The sequence below is a fragment of the Rutilus rutilus genome, assembly GCF_951802725.1.
Source record: "Rutilus rutilus genome assembly, chromosome: 14".
In the NCBI taxonomy this organism is placed as follows: domain Eukaryota; kingdom Metazoa; phylum Chordata; class Actinopteri; order Cypriniformes; family Leuciscidae; genus Rutilus; species Rutilus rutilus.
Genome location: NC_140219.1, coordinates 19313877 through 19326144, shown reverse-complemented (window position 1 = coordinate 19326144; position 12268 = coordinate 19313877). Strand labels below are relative to the sequence as shown.

The 12268-nt window shown below is 38.6% G+C and overlaps 1 protein-coding gene across 1 annotated transcript in view; it reads right to left on the bottom strand.

Moving 5' to 3' along the window:
* The window catches only part of gpc3 (glypican 3), a 155204-nt gene extending 142936 nt beyond the window's left edge, over positions 1–12268 (bottom strand). Inside the window, exons 1-2 of the mRNA XM_084430527.1 lie at positions 11993–12268; positions 323–484 (exon numbers count right to left, since the gene is read on the bottom strand). Coding sequence (XP_084286653.1) covers positions 323–484; positions 11993–12149 — 319 coding nt within the window. The 5' untranslated portion in view covers positions 12150–12268. The remainder of the gene's footprint in view (positions 1–322; positions 485–11992) is intronic.

Here is a 12268-nt window from a genome sequence, read left to right as displayed (position 1 = left end):
CGGAGAAAGATTTCCCCATGTAAATTTTGCAACAGGTTAAAGTCAGTCATGCAAATTCACTATGTAGACCAACAGAAAGCTGCTTGCTTTGACAGTGACTTGCGTGTGAGAATTGCTTCATAAATATTGAAAATAGACATTGTAACTTTTACACTAATGTGACCACACCTTTACACATGCGCTCATTCAAGAAACATAAGCAGAACTAAATTGTTCATAACTCACTGCGACAATCTATGCAAAAATGACTTTGCAAGCAGGAATTCCATGAAGTTTCATGAATCAGTCCTAGTGTTTATAAGTCATTTTTTTTGTTGCATACCTTGAAAGAGGGCAGCATTCTGAATGATGAGAACTTTGAGCTGAGCGCTGGTGGACTGGAGACTTGACTCCATATTCTGTTTGGCAGTGAGCAGGTAGCGCTCCTCCATTTTGCGGGAACAGCAGGTCAGGCCTTTCGGCTGGCACACCTGCAGATCTGAGCCTGAAGAATAGGAAAGAGACACGAGATTTGTTACAGGCATTGCAATAAATAAGTAAAAAGATGTGACACTTTATAAATTCCATCTAAAAGTGTGTTTGCTTTGTGAATCAAGCTTCAGAGAGAGCTGCAGAAAATGGTTTCTTTTAGAGACTCATTGTTTACATGACCTATTCAAATCTCAAAGAATGCAACAAAATGAATACCTGCAACTTAATTGAAACATTTTATTTAATTGTTATGCATTGCATTTCATCTTCTTGTCTTATGCCAAACTGATTAGCAGAGAACAAACACTCATTAAAGGAAAACAAGATAATCAGGGAGAACATCTCAGTAAAGACAGACCCCAAGAGTCTACTACTATGCAAAATCTGTCCATTTAGAATCTAAAACAGTAAAACTCCCCATGTGGACTGGATGAAAGAGACATGGACGAACAGAAAAAAAGTCAACACACTGACAGGACGTCTTGTGTAAAGGGATGACGTGAATGTAGAGATGACAGTTGATTTATTGACACCTGTTATACTGGAATCGAGGCTTGAAGGTTATCTATCAAAGAGCAATAATTGGATTTGCTGGGAGAGAAAAGCCTATTGAGGAATACGTTCCCTGGAAGAAGGTTCTTCAGTTCTTGGCTCACATATGAATAATGATCTAAAAAAGTGAATGCTCTGTGGGAAAGGAAAGAGAGCAATGCTATCTGATCTCTGTTGAATCAAACATCAAGGATACAGAAAAGAAAAATGACCAATGCCTGATGAAGTCCCCCGTGTGTTACAGGCTTGGAGGATTTAATATATATTTTCTGTCAATTGGACATGGCCTAAATCTTACAGAAGTTCATTTCCATTCATTTATTTAGTAGCTCTTTTCATAAATTAGCATAAAACATCAATTCTCCTCACATTTTAAATGTTACTTTGTGAATCGAAAATGATTTCCCACTGAACTAGAAAAAAACAGCACACAATACTCACGTCTCCACTTGCAGAACTTTCAAACGTTGAATAACTAGTGAATAATAACACATGTAAAGGATTGTTTCGGGCAGATTGCATTGTGGGATTCCATTGCATTCCGGTCAGACAGACCTCTCTGCATGTGAAGCAGGACTAGGAAACAGCTGCTGTGAAAATCAGTGAGATTATTGCAAATGTTTTCCCTGGGGCTTCGGATCCACATTTGGAAATGTGTCCAATTATCTTGCGATTACACATGCAACGAGAGAACTTACACTCCGCAAAGCTTCAGCCCTTTCAAATTTTCATTTCCATTATTATTTTGAAAGAGCATCTTGCATGCAACTTTGTTCTCAGTCACTCTCTATCATCTCATGCATCTTAGAGCAGTGCTTTTAGAGCCGAATGAAGTGTGTGTGTGTGTGTGTGTGTGTGTGTGTGTGTGTGTGTGTGTGTGTGTGTGTGTGTGTGTGTGTGTGTGTGTGTGTGTGTGTGTGTGTGTGTGCGTGCGTGTGTGTGCGTGTGTGTGTGTGTGTGTGTGTGTGTGTGTGTGTGTGTGTGTGTGCTACCTGAGGGGGTGGAGGTGGCACTAGGTTGATTGATAGTGCTGTAAACAAACTTCAGAGGAGTCCCAATGCTCCAGTTCACACAGACATTGAAGATGATGATGGGGTAGGAGAAAAGGAGGGCATGACACAATCTGGGCAGAAACGAAAATGTCACTGCTCTGTTTAAGGTAGGCTTTTTGCTGCAATATGGAATACTGTCATAACTATTATGGAGCGTCAGACTAAAAGGGACGGCACTGTTCTAAAAATAAAACAGAATAAGCATTTGCAGTCTGATGCTCTCAGATACCACACTTCCTCATGGAGGAGACCTGCCTCAAAGGGATAGTTCACCCAAAAATGAAAATGCTGCCATCATTTACTCACCCTCATGTTGTTCCAAACCTGTATGATTTCCTTTCTTCTGCTGAACACAAAAGAAGATATTTTAAATAAGGTTGGTAATTAAACAGTTGCTGGTCCCCATTGACTTCCATAGTATTTTTTATTTTTTTTCTACTATGGAAGTCAATGGGGACCATCAGTCGTTTGGTTACCGACTTTCTTCAAAATATCTTCTTTTGTGTTCAGCATAAGAAAGAAAGTCATACAGGTTTGGAACAACATAAATGAGGACAGCATTTTCATTTTTGGGTGAACTATCCCTTTAACGTATAGGCTTAATGTAATGCATTCAGATTCAGTCAGGTTTAGTCATTAGGGTTCCATTTTTACAACAAATACTGGAGCCAAATGGCCTGTTAATGGCTCTCACACTTACAATATTCTTCAGATAGGATGGAAAATTGAACTGAAATACTCTTCAGTAATTACTATTCAGAGCAAAACCAGTCAAGCACGATTCTGAAGCTAATCGCAGCATCCGAAATTGCATACTGTATAGTATACTTACTTTGTGACCATTAAAAACATACGTTCTGTATAGAATGAATGTGTGTATATTATGAATTAAATCTGGGCATACTACATCTGCCATGTTGTCACTGTCGTGTGACCTTCAGCGTCAGTTCTTCACTACCATTCATAAATCCTCTCCAGTGGCCTCATGGTGTTCATTAGATGCGCACTTCAGAATCTCGCCGAATGTAGTAGGTAATTCAGGTACTTGTTGCCTGTTTTACAGATCGTGCGAATTCGGACATACTCAGCTCACATACTGTTTTTCATCTCCTAATATATCATGGAAGTAGGCATATTCAGACGACGCAAATGACTCTTATGAGCCGGTGTTCTGGTGATTTGTGCTACCTGCTCACTATGTGCTAACAGTCATTTTTCAAGTTAAAACATGGTTAGTGTGCTTTGTGGGACACAAAAGAATCTGTCAGATGACAGTGTGAAGTATGTAAAAAAAAAAATGTAGGTAGCACATCTTGACAGGGAAATAATAACTTATCAGAATGTGCAACCAGCATAACTAACGTTCATGTTGTTTGTGATATTTTGAGAGACTTTACTAAGCTCCAAACCAACCCCAAAATCTAACCCAACCCTTAAAACTATACAAATATTATAAAACATATAATACATAATACAAAAACATAATTAGGCCTGCATTGCTGTATACTTACGGTTATTTATTTATTCTTTATTTCGATGGTCCACTTTAGACATTGTACAAACTATAAGTAACTCTGCAACTACAGTGCTATGCATAAGTTTAGGCAACCATGCTAAAGTTGACTAAAAAGAGGAATAAAAAATCATATTTTGTAACTCTCATACAATAACATATATGAACATACAAGATATTTTGAAAGAAAAACTTTCATTTTAGGGACAAACAAAATGGTTTGGAATTTGGTGAGTAAATAATAACTAAATTTGGGTCAAGTATCTGTATCTCTAAAATTCAGGCTTGTGAGACCTCAATCAGTGTAGTTACTGAATGGTTGTTCGCATGACAATGTGTAGTAAAAAAAAAAAAACACATTATGAGTTTTGTAAGTGGTCTTTTATTTATTTTTTAAAAATAAGGGACTGAATAAAATACTTTTTTATATTTTTGTTCTGTTGTTGCACATTTATTATGAAAATGATCACATCATTTGGCAACAGAATTGCATTTCTGCTTTCCAAATATTTCTTCCTCAAATCAGAACCATTAAATTCCTACGATTCCCATTCTTAGTCAGTAGTAGTGAAAGATTGCTGAAAGAACTATCACACATTAAATTGGCACTCTTAGCCAGTTCATCATCAAAGATGAGAATAAAAATCCAACAAGTAGTCTTAAAATGTACTTTACAAGTTTGTTGATTGAAATAACTTAATAGACCATGGAAGAGATTAAAATGCATGTGATTTAAGTGCTGCCAAATTTTAAATCCCATATGAAAATGTGAAGACAAAATGTCAAAGAAATTGCCTTAGGGGAAAGGAAAAAAATGCTGATCTACTAAGCTCACAACGCCTGTTAGGAATGGGTAAATAAACACATTCGCATCACATGATGTAAAAAAAACCACACTTTCTGATCACACATCAGCAGCACACCAATACGGATATGAAACAAGAAATTATGGGCAAACCTGCCATATCGTATAGACGACACCTTTCATATGCGCACCGACAGGCTTAATATCCAAAATCAATACTTGGAAAGGACCGGCGACAGATACGATCGAGCTAATTTCAGATTCCAAGGCAAATTTATTAAGCTGTCAATAGCATAGCGAGTAGAGGGGATGGGGAGAGCTGGCAGAGGAGAGCAGGTATGAAAGGAGAAAGAACTCAGGCAGATTTAGTAATTATCTTCAGCAAAACAGACAATTTCATCGGCACGTCTGCTGTTTGCAGATGATAAATGTACTTTATTAGAGAAGTTGTGAGCTGTCAGAGAAAAGTGAAGGACTTTACAGGAGGGAGATTGCTCCCAGCAGAGATGCATAAACAAATATTACATCACAGTCTCTAACTAAAGACTGCTCATAAATACGGCTGATTAGATTGTTTGTCTTCTGAAAATGTAACAGAAAACATTTGTTTGAAAAGAAAAAAAAAATCTAGATGCCTTGGTCTGCAGAAGAAATATTCTGTATTGAGAATGTGACCATATAGACCTCAATTTGTTTGTCATTTTCTACGGCAGCGGTTTTCAACCTTCACAGACCCTATAGGACCACTCACACAGACATTAAGCCAATTCATTAAATAGATTTACAGATAGATTTACACTAATTTAGTCAAGGTTAATAAATTAGAATGTCCAAGATAAAGGAAAGTATTTTAAAGGGGTCCTATGAACGCTCAAAGCGGTTGACCAATCACATCACACTGGACTAGCCGTCTAATCGGAGCACACTGCGCTTTTCGGAAGGAGTGGCTTCCATAGACAGTAGGCCTATATAAACTGGACACAGCGACCCCATTGGGATTCAACAGAGACAAGTGAAGTCAATTAGAAGCTCTTACTTCCTGGGGGTCGAGCGTACTGCGCAGACTCAAACTGAGCTTGACGACGTAGATGTGACATGAGCAACCCGTCTGTCTTCTAGTAGCTGTGCCAAGAGAAATCTGAATCATTCCCTTCCGAAACTTGCAGAGACGGTGAGTGTGAGTAGGAGGTGTCCATGAGCTAGGAGCAGGAGAAACTTTTGCTAAGTATTCTGATTAATTATTTTGTCACTTTGCCTCCACGTCCCCCCGATTGCCCGCGAGCTCTGCTGCGACAGAGAGTCGCGTGGTTATGACGCAATCGTTAGCCTATTTTTACAAAAATTGCTTCTACGGGGCCATAACGTAAGATACAAGGTAATGGAGCCTTTTATACATTTTTGTGTTTCTTTAGAAATAAATAATGGACAAATGGAGTCTTTAAACGCCTCAGATGTAAAGTTATTCGCTGTCAAAGTGATGCCAAAATGAATGGGAGTCAATGGGATGCTAACAGCAGATGGGGGTCCGCTAGCACAATGGCGGCGCCCGGGGAAACAATGCCCCCCTGGTGGCTTCATACAGACAGGAAGTAAACAGAGACTGTGAACTGACAGACAGGGAAGAGAGGTGCTGCAACAATGTAAAATACGTGGAAAAATAATGCTTTTTGAACATTTAAGCTTGAAAACAATCTACTGGAGCCAAAAAAAATAATTGAGACTTTGAAAAAGTGCATAATAGGTCCCCTTTAAAATCTAGTTTAAAACACATAAATACATGTATGTGTTATATGGTTGTGACTTGTGACCATTTAAGGCAAAAAAATATATTTAATGTGGCATAATCACATTAAGTATAAAGTAATAACATTTTACATACACCTTGAAAACATGAACTTAATTATGCGTAAACCTGTTAAGTAAAGTATTTTTCATAAATATCATTAAGTTTTTTGAAGGTTGCATCATGATATTTTAAAAACAGAACAAATGTCATAAACTTGAAAAAATGTCATTTTAAAGCCTGGTTTTGTCATAAAAAGGTCAAATTATCTGATATTTTAAGAGATTTATTGCCCTTTTTCTAAAACATAAAAGACTATATCTTGTAAAGGACCACTGATAGATACAATCAAGCTTTTTTTTTTTTTTTTTTTTTTACTTTTTTTAATCATTATGATATCAGGACAGTTGTATCACCCTGATATTTTTTACTTTATATTCCCCAAAAATATTATATGTAATATATAAAAAATTATTTTAAATCGGAATTATAAAACATGTTAATCATAAAAGAGGTATATTAAATTCACAGAATATATTAAATGCATTTTTCTATTTTGTGAATAAATTATTGGCTCCAAGAAATGGAGCTTAACAAATCATTAGTTAGTCAGAAATGTCATGAAGTGTGTATTGCATTATACATATTTACCACTGACCCTTTGGAGAGGCTTTAGGGACGTCTGGTTGAACACAGTTACTCTAGTCTACCTGGCTTCTTCCATATGCGAGTCATGACACACTCACTTCCTTCCTTATCAACTAATATTTCGAGAGATTCCTGAATCCCTCCTGCAGCCTTGCCCAAAGGCCTCCGGCGTGCAAGCATCCCTGCCGGAGCCCAGATGAAAAAGACGGCTGCGACGAATGCTTGGTGAGTGCTGTGTACACATTTCAGCCTCACGCTCCTCCTTAACAAGCCTGAAGACACAGAGCGCAGCCAGATGCATGCATAAGAGCGATCTTAAGAACCATTTATAAAGCTATCAGCATGCAAGTTTAATGGGGGCTGTGGGGAAAACATGCTGTGTTAAAATACAGAAAAATGTTAAAAGGATGTTATTAGAAGCATGAATTATAGAGCAACGACACATGAATTATGACATTTCTTTTTAGACTTGCTTCAAAGACATCGATTAAAAGAAGTGGAAAGTCAACGGGCTGATGAAAGTATATGAAGTATATGATTATGAATTGGGCTCCTCTGCAAGGAAGGCAGGAGAGTTAATGGACTAAAGCAAAGCCATCTGTTGTCTTACAGTGCCATTGGAAATATTTAATGAAAGAAAGTACCTCAGACTTCCACAGCATGGAGCACACATGGGTAAGATTCAGTTTGGGAAAGATAAAGTAAATAAAAGCACAATAAAAGACTTCGGCTCACACAAACACACTGTGTTCCTCGGTTCCAATCAGCTCAGGAAAATCCAAGATATGTGGTTTAATGGAAAGTCTGACCATAGTCATTAGTAGAAACTTTCATGGCTTGTGGGCATGTGATCCCTCACCTTCAACTTTAAATGGACTGCCAGATACATTGACCTAAGCCATTATCTCATAATTACAGAAACTGTGTGGGCATTTATCAAAATATGAAGGTACTTCACTGCCCCGGGTACTGTCTACTGCCCCTTGACACTATACTAAGGTCTCTTAAGGACTTCATATTATACTGTGAAAAACGTTAGATCCTAGAATACTCGTGTTCAAAAAGACGCTTTGAACAACTGAACACCTACTAAAGGTGATGATGTGCTAATTTTTTTCCTGATAAAATACCTTCGTACATCCCTGAAACAACTAAGTAATCCATTTCCCCCAAAAAAGTGCAAATACTGTAGCGATATCAAACCATTTGAGCATCCTGGCTGACACAGCCTGAGTTTGAGGCAGAATAATCTGTTTGACCGACCAATGGCGGATGTGGTTTCTCTATTTTTGCAATTCCGTTTGCTGACAATATAGGGGGCACCGAAATTACCAAACATCAAACTGAAATAAGACGCCATGCTCAGCAGGGTAGTTTATCATTTCTATGAGGACTTGCTCCTGATAATTGGAAAAACAATACTGTCTGCACTGAGAGGATAGCCTTTGATGGGGTGAACAAGTGTCTCTGTAATGGATTCTGCCATTAAAACAAGCGGCACAGAAGCCCCTTAACAGCCTATAACGCAAGCTCTTGAGGGAGGTCAGTGGCACTTCATTAGCTGGATCTCATCCGTGAGTACCAATGGACGGGAATACAGCTCCCTTTCATTTCATTTTGATCAGAGAGACTGCTGAGAGATGGACTCTGACTTCACTTTGTACTCAACCCGCTGAACCCCTCATTACTCATACAGTTGGTTTCTTCAGCGGCCGCAAACCAAAGAGACAACACCAAACCATTCAGTTCAACTCATGAATTTAACAACGGTCATCCTTATTTGAGCACTCATTATCTAATAAAATATTTGCAGGGGATGGCACATCAAAATGTCAGACTGATGTAACGAACATACGAGCATCTAAGTGCGAAGTGTAAAGGTGCCTTTGAGACTACAAAGACAGTCAGCTGTCTATGTGCTTTGACATTCAGTTCTTCCTCTCGGGGCGAGATGGCGAGGGAGAGAGATATCAAAAAAATAAAACTCGGTTAAGACGTGCCAGCGGAGACGAGAAGGGTAGAACCTCCTGTTGGCTTTTTTGGTCTTGTGCCCCCCAGGCATTACATGCGGTATGATTAGAATTCAGTTCAATCTTCCTGCAGGGTGTGTTTCGGCATGGCATCCTTGTATTCCATCATCAATACATCAGTCATCACATCCTCTCTTTCCTCTAATGTTAGTCCATCCCTCTCCTGCACATGCTACAGATCTTCCTCTCTTCATCCCACTCACACATGCCAAAAGAGATCACATTTGGCAGCTAAACAGAAGCACAGCGGTTGCATCCATGAAACATCAACCCAAATTTCACCACGAGCACCAAGTTTAAAGCCGGGGGTTTACTGGGGTTACAGCGCAGTGGATACAGCTGCCTGTTGTGTGGTTCAGAAAAAAGGGTCTTTGAAGGTGAATGCCGCATTTACAATACGAGAAACAGACCAAAAGAAATGCATGTTTCTGTAAACTATCTGTCAACTTTTGGGACTAATGCAGGAACTCAGAACATGAGATGCGATGCAAATCAAGCAAAGCATTAAATCTGCAAGCAGACTGCGAGAGTGAATGTAACTCTCAGTGGAATAAATAAAATCACTAAGGTGACAGCTACACTATACGGCCCACAGTCATTCCCATTTCCATTTAACATTAAGGTTGTCTACATTCATTTGCCACTTCAAGGCCAGCAACGTGCATTGGGTTCGGAATAGGTGCTCCATTATTGGACAGCTCTTTTTGCTGAATGCTCTTTGCGTATGAATGGAAAAGTTTAACAAAATTTTTTTTAAATGATGCTGTTGTTAAATGTAATGATTGGATGATCTAGGACATAAAGGGAAAAGTTATTAATCGCAGTTTCTCCTCTAACGCATCTTTTATGGCATTTTTCTAAGCAAGCATGTCTCTTAAGATGCACTTAGCCAACACATAAATCAATACCAAACAAGGGGCCAAACAATTAACCTCACATTCTTTCATAGTCTGACATAATACAAGGACACCCAATTAAAGTTTCTGGCTAAATATGCTGGAGCCGCGTGGTATCGGTTCATATAATGAATCAAAATGAATAAAGCCAAAGGCTTCGCCGCACCACTAATTACTGCACCAGGCATAAAGTCCAGAGCTTGGTGCCGCTGGGATTATCAGGCCTGCGGCACACTTCCAAAAGAAAAGAAAAAATTTCACAGTTAGTCCTTTCTCTGAACGGGCTTCAAAAAAGCTTTTAGTGCAGGATTGTACCCATCAGGACATAAAGTCCCTTACCATCTACTCACGAAGAGCACAACCATGCTTTCAAAGAAATTCATCTGAAAACTGCAGGGCACTGCAAAAAGATAAACATACATGAGTTTCATTTCTTATGCATGCAATCCGGTAAGTTTTCATAATAATGGCAGTAGCCTATATAATTTAATGTATACCAGATAGTGGATACAGGTTCTTGCAGTCCAATAAGATATGCAACGCAATCACTCTGTTACTTTTCTTAAACTCTGATAAAGGTTAAAATGTGTTAAAATTCCTCTGAGGAGGCGAATGACTGAATATCACTCTGTTCCTTGTCCTTAACCCAATTGCAATCCATTTAAATTGCAAATGCGAAGTCTGCAAAAAACGAACAGAACCTCTGATTAAATGGAACTCTGGGAAGGTCACTTTATATCTCCTAAAAGCAGCTGAACCGTAAGGGATCACTCAGGTTTACGCTCATTTTCCTGCAGGTCGAATCACATGGCATTAGAAAGACTCCAGCATCCTTTATCGTGGTTCAGATTATTCCAATTAAAAAATTGTAAAAAAAATTAAATGGACTTGCTTAAAATGCAAAACTTTTAATAAAATAGAGTGACTGGAATGGAGATGTAAATGTATCTATTGTTCTTTTTGAGGCATTTGCTACCACTGGAATTGGGGGGAATGATACTTGCACATAAAGCAGCCCGACAACAAAATGCAGCCACTGGGGAAAAGCAAGATCCTTTTCAGCAGAATTTTTGTTGTTAGGGCCAAACAAACTCCACTCTTCTTGTTTCCACCCCACCCACCCCCCTTCTCTCCAGCCTCCAATTGAGACAGAATTAAAGCCTCAAGCAGCTGAGGAGAGACGTCAAGTAGAGTGTCAGCCATCCATCCTGTCATTCATCTCAACTCATCCATCTCCTCAGCTCTCCGTTGGGAAATGTAGCAACCTCAATAAACACACTAACACAATTCGCCTTCTCCAGCATGACAGGTAATTCACACTAGGTATGGCTAAGAGAAATACATTTACAGCTCTCCTCGGGCTACTTCTGCAGCCACTCCTCATAGCTGAAGATGACAATCCAGTCAGGACACTTATTTCTTATCTTATCTTCAAACCTACTGATAGATCCTCTCACATCCCGCAGAGTGAAAATAATACCACACGAAATGGGCTACAGTAGATTCAAACGTTACATAAATAGAATTGTGTAAGTACTAGTAAAATAGTGAAATAAGTACCAGTAAAGCTATGGGACAGTTATTAGCAAAAACTGGAAACCTAAGGTGAATTATTGGTATTGAAATAAAGATCCCTAAAGAGTTCAATAGCAAAAAAAAATAAAAATCACAATTTGGTACCAGTAATAGTTATAGAATAACTAGAAGCAAAAACATTAACACTACTATCTAATGAATAAATAATGAGAGAAAGAGAAAGAGAAAGAGAAAGAGAGAGTGAGATGCCAATCACAGTTGGATTACATAGACAACTAATAATTAAAATAATAGCCTACTAGAAACATAAAAAAGTAACTAAACTTAAAGTTTCCTCTTATGACAGTTTTACTTTAAGATTTACCAATAGGATATTTCAAACATGCATAATTGGATATATTGATCAATCGTATAATGTAAATTATAAATGTTTAAATATTCTTAAATCTACATTTAAACTATGGGCCGTTACAAAAAAAATAACAATAATAATTCTCATTTAGAGTAAGCGCACCGCATTACGCAACTAGTTTCCACTTTACAGTAAATACATAGGCTACCACATCGTCAATACGCTACAAGTCTTACTGAACACCAGGTAAAACTTTTAGACATCATGTTTTTGAAAGCTTTTTTGGACAGGAGATTTTGAGATTTTAAAATCACACAGAAAGTTGAATCAACTGATCCCGATAGCTCGTTTTACCTGAGACTGGCGTTTCTGGGGTCCATTTCATCCCCGGGTACAAAAACTGAAAGGACGAGCGCACTTCGCGACAGTCCAGCATCTGACTGTTCGGCCGAGAGAAGGGCAGCATCAGGACGCACAGAATCAGTGCACCGTTCAACTTCAGTCCAGGCATTATCAATCCAAATGATAGAACTATCAGGAGTAAAAGGCTTCCTGGGGACAGGTCTGATTACAAACGCAAAGGAAGTGAGCAGGAACGATCTGCGTTGCTTGAAGTGAGCAGAAAGCGAT